This window comes from Mesoplodon bidens (assembly GCF_964165515.1).
Source record: "Mesoplodon bidens genome assembly, chromosome: 2".
Lineage (NCBI taxonomy): Eukaryota > Metazoa > Chordata > Mammalia > Artiodactyla > Ziphiidae > Mesoplodon > Mesoplodon bidens.
In genome coordinates, this window is record NC_138177.1 from 38,312,758 (window position 1) to 38,338,895 (window position 26,138).

General features: G+C 36.3%; 1 protein-coding gene across 1 annotated transcript in view; it reads left to right on the forward strand.

Annotated features, from left to right (window-relative positions):
- The window catches only part of XPR1 (xenotropic and polytropic retrovirus receptor 1), a 199,166-nt gene that overhangs the window by 123,005 nt on the left and 50,023 nt on the right, over window positions 1-26,138 (forward strand). The window contains exons 4-9 of the mRNA XM_081226479.1: window positions 6,464-6,687; window positions 9,469-9,618; window positions 9,886-9,969; window positions 14,457-14,538; window positions 24,406-24,596; window positions 24,805-24,984. Coding sequence (XP_081082605.1) covers window positions 6,464-6,687; window positions 9,469-9,618; window positions 9,886-9,969; window positions 14,457-14,538; window positions 24,406-24,596; window positions 24,805-24,984 — 911 coding nt within the window. The remainder of the gene's footprint in view (window positions 1-6,463; window positions 6,688-9,468; window positions 9,619-9,885; window positions 9,970-14,456; window positions 14,539-24,405; window positions 24,597-24,804; window positions 24,985-26,138) is intronic.

A 26,138-nucleotide genomic window follows, 5' to 3' on the forward strand; every position in this document is an offset into this window, starting at 1 on the left:
GCTGAGGCTGGAGTTGTAAGAAAATAAGGAGTGTTATTGATTAGTGAGAAAAGTGGAATGGAAGAATAGGATGATATTTTCACACATGGAGGTTTTAGACTTAAGTATTTGAGGTTGTCAGAATTTCAGGTAGTAAGAACTCTAGAAAAAGCCATGCAAAAATTGGATGTAATGCAACAAGATTAACTATCCTGAATCACCTATAATGGGTCAACATTCTTATAAACTTACTTTGTATTTCAGTTAACAGTGAAATCCATAAATTGAATCAGCAAGATGATAACATTGAAAGACAATAAAAGTATTCTAAGACATTAACTTTATCAAGAAATATTCTTCAGTTGCATAACATAATAGCTTTGCTATTTTGAAGATACCTTGTATTTCTAAAATAACTTTTCTAAAAGTAAAAATATGTATACAAATCTTGTTAAAACTAAAAAAGATCCTGATAATCTTTTTTTAGCTCTTTGAGGGACACATAGGTACTTTGAAAGTCTTGAATGGTTATTGGAAATTTTTATCAAATATTTTATTATCAATGTATGAGAGCTTATGGCATTAAACAGATATTATTAAGATAATAATCTGTTCATATTTAGAGTGACTTGATTCACTGGCATGAGTAGAAATTGGAATTTATTGCCAAAATAGGCTGTTTTCATCAGTATTTATAAAATTGCTAGGGAATATTCATTTTTATTTTTTATAACTGTATTTGTAGATTTTCATTCATAGACCAAAGTATGTTTTATATACACATTTAATACCTCTTTTTAGGTTCTGTGCTGTTCCATGTATTTGAGCTTTTTGGAGATCTAACTTTAGAAAACCGAGGTATCATTGCAAAATAGACTTGGACACTTGGTGTCAAAAGCAGTGTTTCTCCCTTTTTAAACCTATGCCCCTTTGATAAGTTAAAAAATCTCACACCATAACTGTAGTAATATTGAATTTTTTTTCAAGTAACATATGCTTTATCCTCGACACTCCCACGTAGAGATTCTCTTTCATTATGCTCTTTTAGACAGTCGTGCCTTAAGGAAGAGAATCACTAGTTTAAAGAAAGTAGCAAAATACCCTTGAAAGTTTTATTTTTCCTTATTTATACATAGGAACTTGGATTACTAGAGAGAACTTTTTTCCTACATATCCATTCATTCATTCATTCAACAAACATGGATTGAACCTGCTATTGCAATGATGAAGATGATAGTCCACACAAAAAAAGTGTATGTGAATGTTAGTAGCCGCATAATTTATATAGTAAAAAGACTAAAAACAATCCAAATGTCCATGAACTGATGAATATTTAAACAAAATATGGTGTATCCATACAGTGAAATACAGTTCACCAATGAAAGGAACAAACTACTGATATGAAAAGTAGTTTCATACAAAATGAAGGAACCTCAAAATCATGCTAAGTTAAAGAAGCCAGACAGACACATAAGACTACATATTGTATGATTCCTTTATATAAGGTGTCCAGAAAAGGCAAATCTGTAGACACAGAAAGCAGATCAGTGGTTACCTGGGGGTGGGAGTGAGGATCAACAGCCAGCAGCCATGACAGAAGTGTATGAGGTAATAGAAATGTTCTAAAATTGGATTGTGGTGATGATTGTACAACTCTACAAATTTACTAAAAAATCAGCAAACTTTATGCTTACAGTGGGTGAATTTTATGGTATGTAAAACATACCTGAAAAAAAGATATTAGGGGCTTCCCTGGTGGCGCAGTGGTTGAGAGTCTGCCTGCTAATGCAGGGCACACGGGTTCGAGCCCTGGTCTGGGAGGACCCCACATGCCACAGAGCAACTAGGCCCGTGAGCCACAACTACTGAGCCTGCGCGTCTGGAGCTTGTGCTCCACAACAAGAGAGGCCGCGATAGTGAGAGGCCTGTGCACCGCAATGAAGAGTGGCCCCCGCTTGCCACAACTGGAGAAAGCCCTCGCATAGAGGCGAAGACCCAACACAGCAAAAATAAATAAATTAATTGATGGATTCCTACCCCCAACATCTAAAAAAAAAAAGATTAAAAAAAAGATATTAAAATTATTCATCATAAAAGATGAGAATTATAGAACCATTGCCCTCAGAGAGCTCACAGTTAGTAAATAAAGCAAAAATATAAACAAAGAATTATATGCAGCGTTCTATGTACGCATATATGTAGTCCCATGAGAGCCTTAAGGAGGGAGCTTCAAATTGGGACTGAGAGTTGTTAGATAAGAATAATTTTACATGGAAAATGATATATATGATTAGCCATGTAAAATGAGTAAGGAGTTTGCCAGATGGAGAGGCTGTTTGTTTGTTGACTTATTGCTGGCATACAGGTTCTTTTTCTATCCATTTTTTGGGGCTTCTTACATTTTCAGTATCCTTGTACTGAAAGATGTAAATAATTACAAATTTTATGTATTGACAACTCTGGCTAAGGAAGCTAAACAAATAACAAACTCATATATTAATGTTTTAACAACAAAATTTGATCATTCATGCTACTTAGGATATTCTGGCTTTTGGATCTTACTAATTACCTGAGGCTTTTAAATAGCATAGTAATTTATAGTGGACTTTGGATAAATGTTCACATTCTTTCATTATATATGTGTTTGTATTTGTGTATAATATTTTTTCAAATAGCTATTAAATGGTTGGGACATAAATACTTAAGTTGTTTGAACCTAACTACTTAATAGAAGTGTTTGGTATATTTTTCGGCCTATAGGAGCATCATGAAAAAATTGCTGAGACGTAAAGTGCACTATGAACCAAGAAGTTCTATACTGTTTTTGATCATGAGGATAATAAGACGAACACATATGCAATAGAAATGCTTAACTTGTATTTTAAAAAAACCCTGGATTCATTTTCCCTTTGACTTAAATGTGAAATTTGAGTATAGGTGAATAGTTCCATTTCTTACAATATGGAAGACTACAGAACACTTAAAAGCTGTATAGCAGTGGTCCCCAACCTTTTTTGGCACCAGGGACCGGTTTCACAGAAGACAGTTTTTCCACGGGCCGGGGGCGGGGGGGCAGGGGATGGTTTTGGGATGATTCAAGCATATTACATTTATTGTGCACTTTATTTCATTATATATTACAAGGTAATAATAATAGAAATAATTATACAACTCACCATAATGCAGAATCAGTGGGAGCCCTGAGCTTGTTTTCACTTGCCACTCACTGATAGGGTTTTGATATGAGTCTGCAAGCAGTTGATTTTTTATGGTCTCTGTGCAGTCAAACCTCTCTGCTAATGATAATCTGTATTTGCAGTCACTCCGCAACGCTTGCATCACTGCCTCAGCTCCACCTCAGATCATCAGGCATTAGATTCTCATAAGGAGCGCGCAACCTAGATCCTTCACGTGTGTAGTTCACAGTAGGGTTCGCACTCCTATGAGAATCTAATGCCGCTACTGTTCTGACAGGCACAGCTCAGGCAGTAATGCGAGCGATGGGGAGCGGCTATAAATACATATGAAGCTTCGCTGGCTCACTCGCTGCTCACCTCCTGCTGTGTGGCCCAGTTCCCTGGGGGTTGGGGACTCCTGCTGTATAGGATATGCAAATTTTCAGGTACAAAATAAAACATATACTTAATATGGCTATAGACGTAAAAGAAAGTATCAAAACCATGAGCAAAGAATAAGAAACTATCAAAATTGACTTTTAAAAATAACCCATTAGAAATTTTTAAATGACAATATAATTACTTAAATTAATATCTTAATCAATTAAACTGTAAATTAGTTAGACCTTAAGAGAGAATTTATAAGCTGGTAGTGTTGAAGTAGTTACTCAGCATGCAGCACAGAGATAGAGAGGAAAATATAAGGTATGTAAAAGGCAGAACAAGAAGGTCAAGAAGCGATAGTTGATATCTATGATTTGCTTTTTCCACTACCCATTCCATATTTCCTTTGCCCTCAGCCAGTACCTTAGCTGGTGAGGGTTCTTTACTGGGTGGGATAACCGAAACTTTAATTCCTGAAGGGGCTGAATCCTTAGTAATTCTGTCTTTTTTTGATTGCTTTAGTTTTCCATCAACTTCTGTTATTAGTCATGGAAGTACTAGGATGTGTTCCAGGGAGTCTCCTGGGTGGCAGACACAATCCTCCTTGCTACCGTTGTGTTATCTGTTCCCCTTGGTAATCAGAATCACTTTAACCAGTAAACACCTTCTTTGCCTGCTGGTTCAATGGTATGATGAGTCCAAAAAAGGCCAGGTGGCAGTCTCATCTTCCAGTTCAACAGAACCTCAACAGAACCATTGTTGTATTCCTATGAAAGAAGCATTTCCCCTTGAGGACTAACCAACAGGCAGAGCTCAAGTTGCAGGCTGAGTTGATTATTAGATATAATAGTGAAAGGAGCCACTCCTACTTCCACCCCTTCATTCCTAGACTGAATTTTGGCTATGGTTAGGATAGAACCAAATAATGGTCTCAATACTGCATTCTGAAAGACAGAACCCCAGCCTTTGAGAGTTTTGTCTCCCAACTCATTTCAGTAAGCCTTTATGTTAGGCCAGCCATTTCTGGGTATGTGATAAAACCATTTTATTCCATAGATATGCTCATTGCTTTACCACCATGAAAATGGATAAGGCATTCAAGTTGATAGTGGTGCTAGCAGAAGCATTATAAGCAGGGAAGGCACATCCATATAAAGAAAGCACTTGTTCCAAAGAAGAAAAATCTCTTCCCCCTGCATCCAGTGCATGCAACCTGCTACTAGGTGGTTGGTCAGTTCCAATGAGGAGGAATGGTATCATTTCTGGGGCTCATTGCTAGCCTCTGCTGCCAGGTAAGTAGCTGCATTATTCGATGCATAGTTTCATACCGGGTGCTAGAGGCTGTGTTGATGTGCACCAGTGATAATACCACATCTAGAATAGCAGCTGCCTTCAGGGTGACCATTATTGATTAAGTTTAGCAATAATCCACACTCATTCTTCAAGATTCGTCCAACTTCTGCACAGACTAACCAGATGAATTAAATGGAGATGTGATAGATAACATCATCCCTGGTGGTGGCACTAACCTCTGAAGTTCCCCTAGGGATATGTTTGTGCTTTTGGCTTACTATCTTGATAGGGAGAAATTCCAGAACTTCCACTAGCCCTTCCTCTCCTGGGTCAGAGTCAATGTGGAGATTCCACCAGTAGCCCAGTATTTCTATTCCAGTTACACATTCCAGAACTGGAAATATAATCATAGTGTGAGCCTGTGAACCAACTGGGTCCACTGAGTTAAACCTGGGGTAATATTCCATCTATCACTTGAACAACTGTAAGTCTCCATTTTGACTGCTGGACCAAATGGCATTTGGAGTCTTCAGAAATTTGCATCAGTTCAAAGTATGTGGTAGGCATAATTCTAAGGTGCCCTCCAAAATCCCTTCCCCCTGATATACACATACTTTCTCTCAGTTATTCAATCAAACACTAACCTAGGTGCTGCTATAAAGGATTTTGCAGGTATAATTAAGGTCTCAAATCAGTTGACTTTAAGAAAATGAGATTATTCCAGATAAGCCTGACTTACTCATGTGAGCCCTTAAAAGGGAATGAGCTATTCCTGAGGAGAGAGATTCAAAGCATAAATACTCACAAGGTTGTACAACCATCACCACTATCTAATTCCAGAACATCCATCACCCCCAAAAGACCCTATACCCATTAGCAGTCACTCCCCATTCTTCCCTCCCCCCAGGCCCTGCCAACCACTCATCTGCTTTCTGTCTCAGTGGACTTGTCTGTTCTAGACATTTCATATAAATGGAATCACACAATTTTGTGGCATTTTATGTCTTTAGTTTTTCACTTAGAACATTGTATCTTCAATATTTATCCATGTTTTAGCATGTATCAATACTTCATTCTTTTTTTATGGCTGAACAATATTCCATTGTACATATATACCATATTTTGCTTATCCATTCATCAGTTAATGGACATTGGGTTTGTTTCCACTTTTTTGACTATTGTGAGTCCCAGTTTGTATATGTGTACAAGTTTTTGTGTGCATGTATATTTTCAGTTTTCTTGGTTATATACCTAGGAGTGGAATTGCTGGATCTTAAGGTAACTCTATGTTTAACTTTTTGAGAACTGCCAGACTGTTTTCCAAATTACAGTGCGGCTGTACCATTTTGTATTCTCACTCTTCACGGCTTCTAAATTCTGTGTCTTCAATCTTCATCTATAAAAAGAAAGGGTACACTTGAGGTTTTGCTGGGGGCAGTGTGGGGTAGAATGAAAGGAGGGTATGACACTGAAACGTGTTTTTCCTATCTAGTTCTAAATATTAAATGTAGCATTTTTTTCCTGAGAAATTTTAGGGAAACAGACTAATTAGTAAAACCTCAGACGTCAGTGAGAACTTTTACCGGCTTTTTTATCTTGATGATTTGACAGTTCTGTTTTACTTCTTATAGAAAAGCTCGCAGAGGCTCAGCGCAGGTTTGCTACACTTCAGAATGAACTTCAGTCATCACTGGATGCACAGAAAGAAAGCACTGGTGTTACTACACTGCGACAACGCAGAAAGCCAGTCTTCCACCTGTCCCATGAGGAACGTGTCCAGCACAGGAATCTTAAAGACCTTAAACTGGCCTTCAGCGAGTTCTACCTCAGTCTTATCCTGCTGCAGAACTATCAGGTACTTCAGTTCTTACCGTGGAGGATAGAACTTTAAATGATTGAGAAATTAAAATAAATGGAATTTCCTTGAGCTATACTAATGGGTCAATCCAAAAAGGGAAATTTTTAGCATGTCATTATTCTTTCTGTTCTTATTGGGATTTCAAATGTTCTTAATTGGCTAAAAACCAGGTTATCAGAGATGGTAAAATAATGTTAACAAGACTTCTGTTTTTGAAGATCAGTTTTCCAAAACCTTTTTGTACAGTATTCAGGAGTAGCCCTTGACTCAAAGAGTAATAGTTTGCTTCCTATTTTTAGAGGCATCTCTAAGTAATGAGTAGAAATAAGAAATAATATATGTCTACCCAACCACTGCTGGCTATGTAAGAACTTTTATATTCCACCACAGCAAAATTTCCATGAAAGCAGCTGTATATAGTTAACTTTCCTGCAACTAACACTAATAGTGTAAAAGATACTGACTTTTCAACTTTCCACTGAGAACCCTTTCAGTTTTATTATCCACAGGCTGCAATACGACTGTATTTAAAACAAAAACTAAAACAAAAACAAAACATGGGAAAGAAAAGAAGTTTTAAAACCCAACCTAAAAAGTTGAATTACCATGTATGCTAAATTATGGAAATGCTTGGCATTTATTCATTTGTAATTCTTTATAGATTTGTTCACATAGTTAAATCTATAAAGAATATATTGAAAAACAGATTATTCGTTAAATAATAAACACTTAAATAGGCAAAAGCATCTCCCTAATCTTTAAAGAGACCTTATGTGCTATTATTTTTCCATTTTATTCTTTTGATTATTACTTCTAATCTGGTTAAGATCATCACAGGATCATACACTATATAAAAACTAGAGGTTATATAATACAAGTATTACCATGGGTAAATATTGGAATTTTAAAATAAAAAGTAATTATAGGGCTTCCCTGGTGGCGCAGTGGTTGAGAGTCTGCCTGCCAATGCAGGGGACACGGGTTCGTGCCCCGGTCCAGGAAGATCCCACATGCCGCAGAGCGGCTGGGCCCATGAGCCATGGCTGCTGAGCCTGCGCATCCGGAGCCTATGCTCCGCAACAGGAGAGGCCACAGCAGTGAGAGGCCCGTGTACCGCAAAAAAAAAAAAAAAAAAAAAAGTAATTATAGTGTCATATCTGTAGTAATCTAAGTTTAATGCATGTATTTATTTCCATCTTTCATAATTCTGCTTTCTTTTTTGGTGATTTAATATTTTAACATTCAAAGAAGAACTCAGAAAATAACTTTAGAAGAATAGGAAAGTAATTATATAAGATATATACGATGGGAAATTCCTTTCCTTTGAAATTTACCCATAGCTTTATAATTTATCTTTAAAAAGAAACAAAAATGTGTTTCTTATTGCCTATAGTGATATAAAATATTAACATTTCATATTTTATTAATTATGCTTATGCATTACAGGGAAATACCCTTGTTAAATTTTACTTTATTAACTTTGCCAGAAGTTTTTGTTTTGGGTCATTATAAAGAGCCTCTTGGGTTTCCCTGGTGGCGCAGTGGTTGAGAGTCCGCCTGCTGATGCAGGGGACAGGGGTTCGTGCCCCAGTCCGGGAAGATCCCACATGCCGCAGAGCGGCTGGGCCCGTGAGCCATGGCCGCTGAGCCTGTGCATCCGGAGCCTGTGCTCCGCAACGGGAGAGGCCACAGCAGTGACAGGCCCGCGTACCGCAAAAAAAAAAAAAAAAAAAAAAAAAAAAAGCTTCTTGAAAATAATTGTTAATTATAAAAGTTCTGATCTGTCCTTTATCCTTTGAGACTGTCTATCCTGTAAGAATACATTTATTTTGAAAATGATGAGAAAGGAAAATGAATTGAAAGCAGTCTCCAAATCATGGTGTATACACCCAAGGAGAGTTTAAGATGATCCATTAAAGTATGAAAAAAAAAATTAACAAACAGGCAAGCAAGCTAAACCTAATTTGGAGTGACTGCTCCATTTTTTTTTTTTTTTTACTGATGGCGATATATGATCAGCAAATTTGGGAGACCTCTGATTTAAAGAACCTTGCAAATCCACAATTTCTTGCTTTTTTGTCTGTTGATTAAAGAACAACAGGATTTGAGAATATAGAAAAGTATAGTATTTTGATATTGTAGAAATGGAGGAAAAGTACAAGCTCCTACCTGTTATCAGCAAAACCCTGTAAGTATGATCACTTCTTCTTTTCCACTGACTCTTTGCACACCCATCCCCAAACAGAATGGATGGAAACAAAATAAAAGTTAAGAAAAATAGATGATTATCCATTTTCTGTGCTTGTTCGTACTTGCTTGCATAGCAGGGGGAAATACATAACTATACCAGGCCTGCAAAAAGCAAAGAACCAATAAATGTATTCAGTTCATGATAAATCCAGAGGATTTTCTGAATATATGCTTTTGATCAAAGAAGCAAAATGACATAAATTAACTATTTTGAAAACAGTTGTACCTAGGAAAATGGAAATAAAAATGTTTTGAGTTTAGGACTTCCATTAATTTACATGAAATAGAAATAATAGGGTTCATAATCCAGAGTTTCTTTGTATTACTGATAGCATACTACCTTGAAATGAATAAATAAAATAAGAAAGAAGAGTCTTATCTTTTTATAGTACATGATCTTATGAAAGTATTGCCATTTCCCTCAGTACTCAATCTTCAGTCAACTCAGTCAACACAAAGTGCTTATTATTTTTCATCTTCTCTCATGGTGGTGGAAATTATAGTAGTGTTTCTCATTTCTTTCTGTAGAATCTGAATTTTACAGGGTTCCGAAAAATCCTTAAAAAGCATGACAAGATCCTGGAAACATCTCGTGGAGCAGATTGGCGAGTGGCTCATGTAGAAGTAGCCCCGTTTTATACATGCAAGAAAATCAACCAGCTCATCTCTGAAACTGAGGTACAGGAATCTCACTTATATACCACATTTTCAATAACATTAATGTCTTATTTTTAATGAAATAACTCCTCATTTGTATTCTCCTTTTGTTATTAGTTGCTTGCTTTAAATACATATATTCTTACTCATGATTTTTTCTTTTGCTTTATTCAGTATATATTCACCAGGGAGTTATCAGAATACCATATGTATAAATGGTTCAGAATTATTTATGCAATACTCAGGTTCAGTATAACCTGTGTCAAAAGTTAACAATGTGTCTTTTAGGCTGTAGTGACCAATGAACTTGAAGATGGTGACAGACAAAAAGCTATGAAGCGTTTACGTGTTCCCCCTTTGGGAGCTGCTCAGGTTCGTATTTGTTTCCAGTTGTTTGGTTGGTTTGTTTTACCTATTTAATAATCAACATGATCTGTTAGCTGATAAAATATACTAGTTTCATTACTTTAAAAAAGGTTTCAGCCAAAGTTTATAAGTGTTTATTACTATTGCTATTTTCACTTTAAAAATTAGTTGCCAGATCTCACTTCATAATAAATTGTAATGTCTTCCCACCTTTCTCTTCTTATCCTGTACTACTTCTCTTGTTTATTCTTACTGACATGCTAACTTCATCAGACCAAATGATTAAGATGAGATATTTATCTGATGATATGGGAGTGGGAGGGCTTCAGATAGTCTGGGCTACTACATACTTTCCTCTAAAATGCAATAGTTGTGCCTAAAAAAGCATTTATTAAATGATATCTACATAGTAGTTATACCAAAAGACATTTAAGTGGTATCTTCCTTGTCATAAACTAAATCTCAGTAAATTTAAAAGGATTTAAATCATAGAAAATATGTTCTGTGACCAGAATGGAATGGAAATGAATAACAGAAAGATCTTCCTCATCCCAATAAAAGGTTTTTATGAAAAACCTAAAACTAATATCATACTTAATGATGAAACACTGAATGCTTTCTCCCTAACTAGGGACAAAAAAGTGTATTCACTCTTACCACTTCTATTCAACATTGTACTAGAGATTATGGCCAGTGTAGTAAGGTAAGAAAAAGAAATAAGAGGCATTTAGATTAGAAAGACAGAAGTAAAACTGGTGGGGTTTGTTTCATTTGTTTTTGTTTTTTTTTTTGCTGATGACATGATGACCTATTTAGAAAATCCAGTGACTCTATAGAATAGCTACTAGAGCTAATTAGTGAGTTTATTAGCAAGGTTGCAGAATACAAGATCAATACATAGATATTTAGGGTTAAACCTGACAAAAGATGTGCAATACTTTTACATTGAAAGCTATAAAACATTATTGAGAGAAATTAAAGAAGACAGATACATGAGAGAAGTTAGAAAACCCAGTATTTTAAAAATATCATTTCTTCCTAAATGGATTCATAGATACAACACAAACTAACTCAAAATCTCAACAGGGCTTTTAAAAAATAATTATTAAGCAAATTTTTAAATTTATATGAAAGTACAAAGGACCAAGAATAGCCAGAACAACTTTGGAACAACTAAGTTAAAGGATTAACACTATGTGGTCTCAATCTTATTAAAGCTACAGTAATCAAGACAGTGTGTTATTAGTGTCAGGATAGGCAGATAGATTAATGGAACAGAATAGAGAATCCAAAAATAGACCAATAAATATATGAACAATTAATTTTCAATAAATATGCAAAGGCAGTTCACTGGAGAAAGGATAGTCTTTTCAACAAATGGGGCTGGAGCAATTGGCTTTCATATGCCAAAAAAAAAAAAGAACCCCACAACTTCCATACATTCTTCATACCATGTATAGAAATTAATTTTACGTGTACCATTGACCTAAATGAAAACCTAACACTACAAATTTTTGAAGAAAATATAGGAGAAAGTCCTGGTGACTTTGGGTTATGCAAAGATTTTTTAGAAATGACACCAAAAGCACTTCACCAAGATTAAAAACTCCTGCTCTTCAAAAGACAACGTTAAGAGAATGAAAAGCACCAGACTAGGAGAAAATATTTTAAAAATATATCTGATAAAAAGACTTGTACCCAGAACATATAAAGAACTCTAGTACTCAATAATAAGAAAACAAACAACTCAACTTAAAAATGGGCAAAAGATCTTAATCAAAGATGTCTGGGGGCTTCCCTGGTGGCGCAGTGGTTGAGAGTCCACCTGCAGATGCAAGGGACATGGGTTCGTGCCCCGGTCTGGGAAGATCCCACATGCCGCGGAGCGGCTGGGCCCATGAGCCATGGCCGCTGAGCCTGTGCATCTGGAGTCTGTGCTCCGCAATGGGAGAGGCCACAACAGTGAGAGGCCCGCGTATGGCAAAAAATAAATAAATAAATAAAAGATGTCTGGGTGGCAAATAAGCATGTGAATAGATGCTTACTATCATTAGTAGGGGAATGCAAATTAAAACCACAATGGGATAACACACACCTGTTAGGATGACTGAAATTAAAAAGATTGACATACTAAATCTTGGAGGACCAAGAACTCTGATATCACATATGCTGCTGGTGGAGTATAAAATGATGTAACCACATTGGAAAATAATTTGGCAGTTTCTTAAAAAGTTAAACCTTCACCTGCAGTAAGATCTAGCCATTACACTCCTTGGTATTTACCCAAGACAAATGAAGCATATGTTCATATTAAAACAAACGTTCATAGCAGCTTTATTCATAATAGCCTAGAACTGGTAACAACCCAAATGTCTATCAGTAGGTGAATAGGTAAACAATGTGGTATATCCATACAATGGAATACTACTCAGCAATAAAAAGAATAAACCTTGATATATGGAACAACATGATGCATCTCAAAATAATTATTCTGAAAAAATAAGCCAGACCAAAAAAGAATATATACATTATGGTTTTCTTTACCTAAGGCTCTGGAAAATGCCAACTAACATATAGCAGCAGAAAGCAGGTTTGCAGTTGCCTGGAGGTGGGATGGGATGTGGTAAGAGGAAAAGAATTACAGAAGGGCAAAAGGAAACTCTTGGGGTTGATAGACAATGTTCATTGCCTTGGTTATGGTGATAGTTTCATAGGCGTTTACATATGTCAAAATATCAGATTTTGTACACCTTAAAAATGTACAGTTTATTGTATGTCAGTTTAGTCAAAAACACAGTTTAAAAAAAACACACAAGCATATTATAGTCACACTGCTTGAAAATTCAAGAAAAATCTTAAAAGCATCCAGAGAGGAAAGACACAAATTTTATACTTTAAATATGTGCAGTTCATTGTATGTCAATTATATTTCAATAAAGCTGTTAAAAATAAGGAAAGTAATTCTGAAAAATTAAGTCTTTAGGACTGCATGTAGAAGGGATAGAGCTAAAGAAAACATGGAAATGGTTATCTCTGGTGAGGAGGGAAGGATTTTGGATCTGGAAGGGATAAGGATTTCAAAGTAATGGAAATGTGCTCTTCTAAAGATGGGTGGTAGGTTTAGGTACCTTTTATTATTGTCTCTAATAGTCCAAATGCATTATTTATATGTATATGTGTGTGTATACAGATACACACACATCCTTTTGTAAATATGATAAATTACATAACTTAAATTTTTTTTTGAAAAATCCAAATGACCATCTTCCTTCTGAATGCTTTCAGTCCTAAACTAACATACAGTTATCTATTACTGATGAATAATAAGTAAGTCAGAGGAAGTCTCAGTGTTTCTTTTCATTTAAAGGTTTTTAGAAAACATTTTGAAGAATCTTAAATGTAATATCACCTCTAACAATTTCTTTTATAACATTCATAGCAAATATTTAAATCAATAAGATCATCTCTCCATATTTCTCATCTATTTATGTTTAAAGTATCAGGCACTTTCTTTTATTTATTTTAGAAAGCAGTAGATTTCTTTTTATTTTTTTCTAAATTTAAAATTACATTTATAATAGAGAAAAATAATTTTTGCATGTACACATCCTGGAGATTCTTTTTTTTTTTTTTTTGGCTGAGCTGGGTCTTTGTTGCTGCGCATGGGCTTTCTCCAGTTGGGGCAGTCGGGGGCTACTCTTCATTGTGGTGTGTGGGCTTCTTATTGTGATGGCTTCTCTTGTTGCGGAGCACGGGCTCTAGGCGTGTGGGCTTCAGTAGTTGCAGCACGTGGGCTCAGTAGTTGTGGCATGAAGGCCCTAGGGGGTGTGGGCTTCAACAGTTGTGGTGTGAGGGCTCTAGAGCACAGGCTCAGTAGTTGTGGCGCACGGGCTTAGTTGCTCCATGGCATGTGGATTCTTCCCAGACCAGGGCTCAAACCCGTGTACCCTGCATTGGCAGGCGGATTCTTAACACTGTGCCACCAGGAAAGCCCCCATCCTGGAGATTGTGACATGAGTGTATGTTTAAAAATTCACTTTAAGGTACTCCAATATAATACTGTAAGTACTCAGAAATGAGAATTCTTATTTTTATCATTGCCTCTAATTATATAGTACCAAATATGTGAACTCTAATTGAGTAATACTGACTTACAAAATTTAAATATGTACACACTGTAAAAGTGAAATTGTACTTAAATCTCTCCTATAAGAGAACTCAGTATATATATAATTTGATGCCTGAGATTCTAATTCTCTTTATTTAGTGACACAGATTTTTATAAAATAATTAGAATAAACTGGCAACTCAATTCTAGTATTATTGGATAATGAAGGATGATTCCCTGGTCCAGATTTATAAAAATTCAGATCATAAAATATGTTTGTTTTCATGGTAGAACTTTGAGGCTTATAGTGCTAATTTATTACACTGTATACTAAATGTATTCAATATTTTGCCCTTTACTCAAAATGCTGTTTTTCTGTCCACAGCCTGCACCAGCATGGACTACTTTTAGAGTTGGCCTATTTTGTGGAATATTCATTGTACTGAATATTACCCTTGTGCTTGCCGGTGAGTAGTTTAAATTTTGAATTAAATTATTACTAATCTGCTTATGTCATATTCTGTCCCTCTACCAAAGTTACTACCAAACTACCAAAGCTACTGAAAGAGAAATCTGTCAGGGCTAAGTTTTTTGTTTTTATAAATGATGGGAGGGTGGGTGTTGGTTATTTTGGTTTGTTTTCCCCTTTGAATATAATTATCCCTTTAAACATTGCTAGATCGTGACTCCGTATTCTCCATCATTTTCAGCGTTTAGTTATCAATAACCTCAGCTCCCTTGATCACAGATGAGAGTAAATAAGATTTTACAAAATTTATGCACTAAGGTCATTTACTTTGCTTTTTGGAGACTCTCTCACATCCTTTCCAGAACCTACTTACAATTACTTTGCGTATAATTTTAAGAAAATTAGTTATATAATATTCTATTCTATAGCAGTTAAAAACTATAAAGAGGTAGGAGGAATTGCTAGAAACAAGTGCATTCCCAACATCAAGAAATGATGTAACAAAAAGGGAGGCATAATCTTACTAAACCTCCCAACAGAATTTGACTTACCTCTCAGCAGCATTTTGACATTGTGGATCATTCCTTCTTGAAACTCTTCAGTTGATTTTGCTGGGAAACCACGCTCTGCTGGTTTTCTTATTAAACTTTGCTGGCAGTTTTTTCCCAGACTCCTATCTAGCTATTCTTTTCTTTTGGCATCTAAATGTTGGGAAGTACCACTGGGTTCAGTCCTCAGATCTTTCTCTGTCTACGTTCATTTCTTAGCCAGGCAATCTTATTGAAGCCTGTGGCTATAAATATCATCTATATGCTAATAACTCCCAAATTATATACTGTTTCCTCTGAATGATATCTAATTGGATACTTAGATGTCTAATAGGCATCTTAAACTTATGTGGACAAATTTATTTTATCACTAAATATGCTTTCTCTTCCATATAGCATCACCTCTCATCAGTTTCTCAGGCCGGAAACCTTTATCCTCTCTTTTCCCTCATACCTCATCTCCAGTCCATCAGCAAATCCTGTTGCTCTGTCTTCAAAACATGCTCCGAATCTGACCATCTCCACCAGTGCCATCCTTGTCTAAGCAACCATTTCTTTCTTAGTACACTGCAGCAGCCTCCTGAATTTGTCTCCATACAGCCACTCTTGCCTCTCTATGGTCACCAGTGTCTTTTTGATGCAAGTTAGATCACGTAACTCTCCTCTTCAAAATCCATTAAATGGCTTCTCTTACAATAAAATTGAAAGTTCCTACTATGGTGTGCAAGATCTCGTCCCTTTGGGCGTTTCTAACTTCATATTCTGTCATCCTCCCCACACTCAGTTTCACTTGGTTTCACTGTTTCCAGCCACATTTATTTTGTTACTATTCCTTGAACACACCAAGCTCATTCCCATCTATGAGCCCTTTCAATTGCCTAAAAGGCCCTTCCCCAAGATGTCTACATAGCTTACTCCCTCACTTCATGTAGTCTCTACTCAAATGCCACCTCCTTAGTAAGGCCTTCCCTGATCAGCCTACCCTAAAATAGCCTGTTCTATCCCTTTAGCCTACATTAGTTTTCTTTGGAGCACTTGTGACATATTTTGTTTCATATTATCTGCTTTCCCATTGGAATATAAATTCCTTAATGCCTTGGCTTTTTTTTTTTTTTTTTTTTTTTTTTGGTGTAGGCGGGCCTCTCACTGTTGTGGCCTCTCCCGTTGCAGAGCACAGGCTCCGGATGCGCAGGCTCAGCGGCCATGGCTCACGGGCCCAGCTGCTCCGCAGCATGTGGGATCTTCCCGGACCGGGGCACGAACCCGTGTCCCCTGCATCGGCAGGCGGACTCTCAACCACTGCGCCACCAGGGAAGCCCCAATGCCTTGGCTTTTGTCTCTCCTGTTCACCATTGTATCTCCAGCACCTAAAACATTGCCTGGGATATAGAAGGGTTCAAAAAACGTTGGTTGGGCCTCCCTGGTGGCGCAGTGGTTGGGAGTCTGCCTGCCGATGCAGGGGACACAGGTTCGTGCCCCGGTCCGGGAAGATCCCACATGCCGCAGAGCGGCTGGGCCCGTGAGCCATGGCCACTGGGCCTGCGTGTCCGGAGCCTGTGCTCCGCAACGGGAGGGGCCACAACAGTGAGAGGCCCGCGTACAGCAAAAAAAAAAAAAAAAAATGTTGGTTGAAGTTTGAATGGATGGAAGAGAAGGACAGAGATGAAATTAAATGATACACAGAAAACACACGAACAACAAAAAAAACACAGATCTCAAAGATTCTTGAATTTGAGGACTTTTACTTTAAGGGCAGATAATCCTGGTGTACCTCAAGAGTCTGTGTACTTGGGGCTTCTCTGGTGGTGCAGTGGTTAAGAATCCACCTGCCAATGCAGGGGGACACGGGTTCGAGCCCTGGTCCGGGAGGATCCCACATGCCACGGAGCAGCTAAGCCCGTGCGCCATAACTACTGAGCCTGCGCACTAGAGCCCGCAAGCCACAACTACTGAGCCCGCGTGCCACAACTACTGAAGCCCACATGCCTAGAGCCCATGCTCCGCAACAAGAGAAGCCACCGCAATGAGAAGCCCTTGCACCTCAGCAAAGAGTAGACCCCGCTCGCTGCAACTAGAGAAAGCCTGCACGCAGCAGTGAAGACCCAATGCAGCCAAAAATAAATAAAAATAAAAATAAATAAACTTATTTTAAAAAAAAGTCTGTGTACTTGTGCTTATAATAACCGTGAGTCATTAATAAAGGATTAAATTCTGTTCAGTGAAGTCTGCACAGAAAATGACTTAGAAATAGATGTTATTGTATAAATATCCATTATAATCTGTTTTGGACTTTTATTAATTATAATGCTGCCTGAACAAGGAAGGTTTATATCACTGTGACACTTAAACTATTCTCGATTCCAGGGTCTATGTATTTTTCATTTTTGTGTTTCAAGTTCTTAATGCAGTGCCAGACATATAGATGTTCAAGAAATAATTTACTGAATTCATTATTCCTCATAAGCATTCTTCTTAATTAAGATTGTCAAATTGCATATTACGAAATTATAGCCCAGGTTGTAATGGCTTTTAGATAGTGTGTGAACTTTACCTATTAACAGTATATTTTCATTTGTATGTTTAGAGTTCTCCTTCCCACCAATTTTACTAAAAATTAACTCTATTATTGTCTACTGTAAACTCATGTTTTAATATTGGTATACTTTATATTCATATTTAAATCTAGCTCTGTGTCTTCAGGGATGAATGCAGTTTACTTATATAGAATGCATGGAAATACTACAATAAAAAGCCTAGCCCTAGATTATCAAGCTGTTATGGAAAGAACACTGACTTATCTACAAAAGGCCTTGCCTGGTTGCAGTCCCAGCTCAACTGTTTCTTAATTGTTTTGGTTTTAAAGACATGACTTAACTTCTCTGAAACAATTTCCTCATTTGTTAAATGAGCTTAATACCTTACAAAAACAGGGTTGTATTAGAATTCATTCAACAAATAAATTTTATGTATCTATGATTATGCTTGATAATCTTGAATCTTAAGATAGATAAGAGAATTCCTTTCCTTATGAAGCTTATTACACTAGGGAGATTAAGACATATTAGAACAATAATAATACACTACAAAATAGAAATGTTTTCTAAGCAGGTCAAGAGAACAAGTGATTACTTTCAAATGAGAGCATCAGGGAAGACTTTACTCATCTGTGTGTGAAATTTTTTCTTTCCAAGATGAGCATGGTGTTATCATCATCACCATCATTAAATAAGACATAAGAATAGATAAATAAACTTCATTATTTTTATGTGAATGAATTGAAATGAAGTTTTCTTAAATTCAGGGGCAAGTTGGGGTTTTGTTTTCTTTCTATGTATAGCCTACATTTTTGTGAGACAGTCTGATTTATTTTCTAACGTGTGTGCTTTATGCATTTAGTGTTGCGCATTTATGTTCTCTCACCTCAGAACCCGTCTTTGTTTAATCTTTGTGTGTCTACGGTGGGAGGCAGGGTAAATACAGTTAAAGCCACCTGTCTATCCTTATTTATCTCCCAGTGGTTGCATAAACGATAACAGAGTTGAAAATTGAGAGAGAAACACAGCAGTAGTAATGCATGTACAAGCATGATTCTTTTTTTTTCAAACATTCACATTAAAAAAAATAATGTGTGGGCTTCCCTGGTGGCACAGTGGTTGAGAGTCTGCCTGCCAATTCAGGGGACGCGGGTTCGTGCCCCGGTCCGCGAAGGTCCCACGTGCCGCGGAGCGGCTGGGCCCGTGAGCCATGGCCACTGAGCCTGCACGTCGGAGCCTGTGCTCCGCAACAGGAGAGGCCACAACAGTGAGAGGCCTGCGTACTGCAAATAATAATAATAATAATAATAATAATGTGCATAATTGCTATGGTTTCTCAAGGGGACATGATCTGATATTTAATAATTTGTCTGAAATTCATATATTCCAGATATTTAGTGTTATGAAGATGAAAAGTTACCTGTTCAGATTTTTTAAAACTTGTTCTAGTAACTTGTTCCTAGTAACCTGAACTTAATTGATATAATAATAATATATCATATTTCACTTTCTGGTTTGACAAAGACAAGAGTTTGACCATTTAAACTGTGTATAAGGGAACCCTTCTACATTGTTGGTGGGAATGTAAATTGGTACAGCCACTATGGAGAACAGTATGGAGGTTCCTTAAAAACTGAAAATAGAGCTACCATATGATTCAGCAATCCCACTCCTGGGCATATACACAGAGGAAACCATAATTAGAAAAGATATATGCACCCCAATGTTCATTGCAGCACTATTTACAATAGCCAGGACATGGAAGCAACCTAATGTCCATCAACAGAGGAATGGGTAAAGAAGATGTGGTACATATATATACAATGGAATATTACTCAGCCATAAAAAAGAATGAAATAATGCCATTTGAAATAACAGGGATGGACCTAAAGATTGTCATACTGAGTGAAGTAAGTCAGACAGAGAAGGACAAATATCATATGATATTGCTTGTATGTGAAATCTAAAAAATTGGTACAAATGAACTTATTTACAAAACAGAAATAGAGTTACAGATGTAGAAAACAATCTTATGGTTACCGGGGGGATTGACATGTACACCCTACTATATATAAAATAGATAGCTAATAAGTACCTACTGTATAGAACAGGGAACTCTACTCAATACTCTGTAATGACCTATATGGGAAAAGAATCTAAAAAAGAGTGGGTATGTGTATATGTATAACTGATTCACTTTGCTGTACAGCAGAAAGTAACACAACATTGTAAATCAACTATACTCCAATAAAAAATTTTAAATAGCAAGCACTCATACACTAGTGGTAAAGTATTAATTGTTGCAGTCTCTTTAGAGGATAATTTGGCAGCATATGTAAAATTTTTTTAATACAATCACTTTGATTAAGCAGTTTTATTTCTAGAAGTTTATCTTATACTTGTACATGGGTGCAAAGACATATATGACAGGGGGGTATTCACCACTTTTCTTTATAATAGCAAAATCCTAGGAATGGCTCAAATGTCTATCAGTTAGGAACTGTTTAAGAAAATAAATGACATTACCCCTATACAATGGAATACCATGAAGATATGAAAGTGAATAAGTGGAAATGGGTATAGTACTTCGGAGAACTGTTTGGTAGTATCACCAAAACTGAATATAACTGTGCTGTGTTGTTTCTACCTTTTGGCTAATGTGAGTTTTGCTGCTGTGAACATGCATATACATGGATTTGTTTGGGTACCCGTTTTCAGTTTTTTCGGATATATACCTAGGAGTGGAATTGCTTAATTATATGATAATGCTTTTTAACCTTCTGAGGTACCACCAAATTGTCTTCCACAGAGGCGCCACCATTTTCTGTTTCCACCAGCAATTTATGAGCGTTCCGTTTTCTCCACATTCCCATCAACACTTGTGATTTCCCTTTTTTTTTTCTTAATTATAGCCATCCTAGTGGGTTTGAAGTAGTATCTTGTTATGGTTTTGATTTGCATTTTCTAACGACATTGAGCATCTTTTCATGTGCTTATTGGCTATTCATATATTTTCTTTGGAAAAATGTCTATCCAAGTCTTTGCCCATTTTAAAATTGAGTTGTCTTCTTATTGCTAAGTTACTAGAGTTCTTTATATATTCTGGATACTAGACCCTTATCAGATATATAATTTGCAAATATTCTCTCCCATTCTATAGATTGTCATTTTACTTTCTTGATAATGTCCTTTGATGCACAAAATTTTTTAACTTGGTGAAATCCAGTTTATCTCTTTTTGTTGTTGTGTTATTCATGCTTTTGGTGTCATATCTAAGACTTCCATTGCCAAATCCAAGGTCCTGAAGGTTTACCCTTATATTTTCTTCTAAAAGTCTTATGGTTTTAGCTCTTATATTTAGCTCATTGATCCATTTTGAACTAATTTTTGTAAATGTTGTAAAGTATGGATTCAACTTCATTCTTTTGCATGTGAGTATCCAAATGTCTCAGCACCATTTGTTGAAGAGAATATTCTTTTTCATTGAATAGTCTTGGTTCTCTTATTGAAAATCAATCAGCCATAGATGTATAAATTTATTTCTGAGCTCTCAATCTATTCCATTTGTCTATATATCTTTTTTTATGCCAGTACCACACTATTTTGTAGTACAGTTTGAAATCATGAATTGTGAGTTCTCCAACTTTGTTCTTTTTTCAATATTGTTGTGGCTATCTAGGGCCTCTTACAATTCCATATGAATTTGAGTATCGATTTGACATTTCTGCAAAAAAAGGCCATTAGAATTTTTATATGGATTGTATTGAATCTGTAGAATACTTTGGGTAACATTGCCATTTGAACAAGTCTTCCAATCCATGAACGTGGGATTTCTTTCAGCAGTGTTTTGTAGTTTTCAATGTACAAGTCTTTCACCTCCTTGGTTAGATTTATTCCTTGGTGTTCTGTTCTTTTGTTTGCTATTGTAATTGGAATTGTTTTCTTAATTTCATTTCAGATTGTTCATTGGTGGTTTATATAAGGACAACTGAATTTTGTGTGTTGATCTTTTTTTTTTTTTTTTGGCTGTGTTGGGTCTTCATTGCTACGTGCGGGCTTTCTCTAGTTGCGGCGAGTGGGGGCTACTCTTCGTTAGGGTGCTCAGGCTTCTCACTGTGGTGGCTTCTCTTATTGTGGGGCACAGGCTCTAGGCCTGTGGGCTTCAATAGTTGGGGCAGATGGGCTCAGTAGTTGTGGCTCACAGGCTCTAGAGCACAGGCTCAGTAGTTGTGGCACACAGGCTTAGTTGCTCCATGGCATGTGGGATCTTCCTGGACCAGGGCTCGAACGCATGTCCCCTGCATTGACAGGAGGATTCTTAACCACTGTGCCCCCAGGGAAGCCCCTTTGTGTTGATCTTGTACTCTGCAACTTTGTTGACTTTATTAGCTCTAGTAGTTTAATTGTGTATTCTTTGGGATTTATACTTATTTTTGTTTCCTGACTGTTGTAATATATATGTGGTCTTTTGGTTGAGAATCAGGATGTAAACCATATATATATTTTTTTATTTTCAACCTCCTAACTAATCTTCTTGCTACCGTGCTTGTTCCTTTGCAGTCTGTTCTTCACATGACAGCTAGAGTAGTCCTTTAAAATTATTAATCTGCTCATACCAATTATGTGAAAAACCTTTCATTGGCTTCATACATCTGAGTAAAAGCTTAAGTCTTGACAAAGTCCTACCTGATCTGCCTGTAGGTAACTTTCTGCCACTTTACCTCTCATTCATTCCAGTCATAGTGCCCTGGCCTTCTTCCTGTTCCTGGTCTACACAAGGCTTATACCTATCTTAAGGCCCTTTGTACTTTCCCTCTACTTGGAGCCCTGTTCCTCCAGATAGTCACATGATTAAGTCTCTATTTCCTTAAGGTTCCTGCAAATGTCATCTTCTGAGTGGTTTTCTTGACCACCCTACCTAGAATAGTACCTAACATTCTTTATCTCTTTACTTTTTTTCCTTCAAAATACTTATCTCGGGCTTCCCTGGTGGCGCAGTGGTTGAGAGTCCGCCTGCCGATGCAGGGGACACGGGTTCGTGCCCCTATCCCGGAAGATCCCACATGCCGCGGAGCGGCTGGGCCCGCGAGCCATGGCCGCGGAGCCTGTGTGTCCGGAGCCTGTGCTCCGCAACGGGAGAGGCCACAGCAGTGAGAGGCCCGCGTACAGCAAAAAAAAAAAAAAAAAAAAAATACTTATCTCACTATCTGACATTATACAGAATAGAAGTTGCCTGAAGACAGGTATTTTGTCTGTTGTTCATTACTGAATCTCCAGCTTTTAGAATGGTGTCACACATAATGGGCACCCAATAAATATTTGTCAAATTAATGAAAAAATGAATTTTCATCAAGTAAAAAGAAACTGATATATACTGAATATTCAAAAATGGGCCAAACATACTGTTTTAGGCATTTAGTATATATTGTTCAGATTTAATCTTCTTAACAAACTTATGAGAATAGATATTCTCCCCATTGACCAACAAAGAAACTGAGACTTAGAAAAATTTAATAATTTTCCCTAGTAAAGCTAAGATTTGAAATCTTGTCTGTAGTATTTGACTCCAAAGCAAAGGCTTTCTCTACCCTGTTATTTTTAACTTATTAAATGTGCTATGTGCTATAGCGAATACAAAGATAAATAATAAATGGTTATTTAAATATATAAGATGTATATAATTAAATTTCAAATGAGTAGTGCTAACAGTAAATTTTATAGTTATTTGGAAAATTGAGAAATTGGTAGCCAAATTGAAATGTTTGGCACAGAGTAGGCTCAAAATGAAACATCTTGATTCAATAAATTTATGAACAGATGAGAATCTGGTTCTTAAGTAATAAGTAGAAATAGAATTGGTCAAAAGAAAGAGCAAGGCCATTTTAGGTACAGGGGACAACATAAGCAAAAAAGTGAATTTGTTAAAAGGATAATAAAATTTATCAGGAGATAAGAATTTAGGGGCACTATGAGATAAGTCTGGGAAACTTAATTGGAGATCAGATTGTGAAGAACTTGAATTGCAAGGCTGAAACGTTTGAATGTTATAATTATTGGAGATCTATAGGATAGTAGTGATACTGAACGTTTGTATGGGCATATGAGCAATTGAATGTAGTAATTAAGAGTATGGGCTTTGGAGCAAAACTGTCTGAGTTAAAATCCTGGCTCTGCTTTATCCTAGCTTGGTAAACCTGAGCAAATTACTTAACTTCTCTGCTGTAGTTTTCTCATCAATCAAATGGAGATAATAGTTTTTAACTCACAGAGCTATTGTGAAGATTAGATGAATTGTTATATGTAAAAATACAATCCTTAGCACATAGTAAGCATTCTATAAATACTAATTGTTGTCATTTATATGACATTTCAGTTTTCACATTGCTTTCATATATACTCTTTCTTATAATTTTCATAGTAACACTGTGAGCTAGGCATTACTATATCCAGTTCAGTGATGGACAAAACAAAGCCAAAGAAGTTGTGTCATGCCAGAAATCCCCAGCTGACAGAACTGATCTGATGGTTCTATATTATTTCACTGTGGACTAATATGCTGAAAGTCAAATTTTAGGAAAATTTTTCTGGTGGAATTTTGCAGAGTGAAATGAAGAAGAGAAAGAACCTTGAAGCAAGTTTATCAGGCTCTTGAGATAACCTAGGTTTACGTTTTATTTATTAAAAATTCTTATGCCAAGGTTATATCCTTGAGAATTAAAAGAAAGACAATTAATGGAGACATTATAACTTTTCTAACTAACCAATTAGTTGATATTCTTTCAGCTGTATTTAAACTTGAAACAGATAGAAGTATTTGGCCCTTGATAAGAATCTATCGCGGTGGCTTTCTTCTGATTGAATTCCTTTTTCTACTGGGCATCAACACGTATGGTTGGAGACAGGCTGGAGTAAATCATGTGCTCATCTTTGAACTTAATCCGAGAAGCAATTTGTCTCATCAGCATCTCTTTGAGGTAATCAAAGCAAGACATAAAATCCCATGAATATAGTTTACATTAGCTATATAGCTGGTTTAGTGGGTACTAAAATCTATTTTCTATTTGAAGAGGATTGTTGATGTAATAATTAAACATTTTTCTTACCTCTGTTTTATTAAAGATTTTTTAAGTAATGGTAGAAATAATAATTTTCTTTCTTTTTGTCTTTCCCATCCTTTATCAGATTGCTGGATTCCTCGGGATATTGTGGTGCCTGAGCCTTCTGGCATGCTTCTTTGCTCCAGTTAGTGTCATCCCCACATATGTGTACCCACTTGTCCTTTATGGGTTTATGGCTTTCTTTCTCATCAACCCCACCAAAACTTTCTATTATAAATCCCGATTTTGGCTGCTTAAACTGCTGGTAAGTCCAGAAATTTGTGTATCATTTTTAGAGTGGTATATTGGTCATTGGCTTCCTCCAGAATGAAAACAAAACTCCTGTATTGTACAACTTCAGAAGGCATGTTCACATTGTAGTCTAAATGAGTGGTACCCCAGCTCCAGGGGCAAAGAATACAGTATGGCTGGTACACCTGATGTTGTGCAGTAACAGTGGCCCTGGGAAAAGCACTCATGCATTTTTTCCTCCAAAATGGAGTATGAAGTGTCGAGATACTGAAATGACTTTGCAAATTAATAATTCATAATTAATTACTTTAAAGATTAATCAACTGTGATAACATGTAGAATTTTCCTTTTTTTTAAGTGGTAAAACTGTTACTTTCCTGTTAAATTGCTATAAATAGTCAATCAAACATTTTTATTTTATGAAGTATTGTTTCTCTAAAAGCAGTAGGAATATCTTATCAGATCACCAAGTTTAATTTGAGAAATTGACTTTATAAATTCCATTTCTTCTTCTACTTTACCTATTTCTTGATGATCTCAAAATCAAGCAGTCTCAGCATTAGGATATAGAATTTCCTGCAAAAATGGTAGCTGTATTTTTTGGGATATTGTAGATTGATCTGGAAAGGAACTTCTGCTTACTCCCAAATTTAACCAGCTCTATTTTGAAAATCAATTGGGAATGCCTTCATATAATTATTTCTTAGATTACAAATTACAACTAACAGTAGAGTGAAGGTTAGTAATTAAATTGACCAATCTCCACAGACTTCCAGAATTCTCATAATTATCGTCTCACTTTTCTTTCGCCTTATAAAGTATATTGCCTTGAAAACTATAGTTTTAATTTCTTTTTCCTTTTGTATGCCCCTTAGGTTTAGGAGAATTTTTGTTGTTGTTCTTAGCAATGTGCTCTCTTTAGCATTAACTAAATTTTTAAAATCTTAAGAAATAAAATATGACCTTCCAATTAAAAAAACATAGTAAGCAGTCAACAAATAAAAGCAGCCTATGTTCCAATATAGGCAGGTATTTATAGCAATCTGAAAAAGAAAATGGCCCAAATCTTGATTTTTCCCCCCAAAGTTAATTGTTCATTTATTTGTATTTCTTCTTTCTTCCACTAGGATTTTTATCACAAACTGAGAATCTCCCTCTTTTCCACCA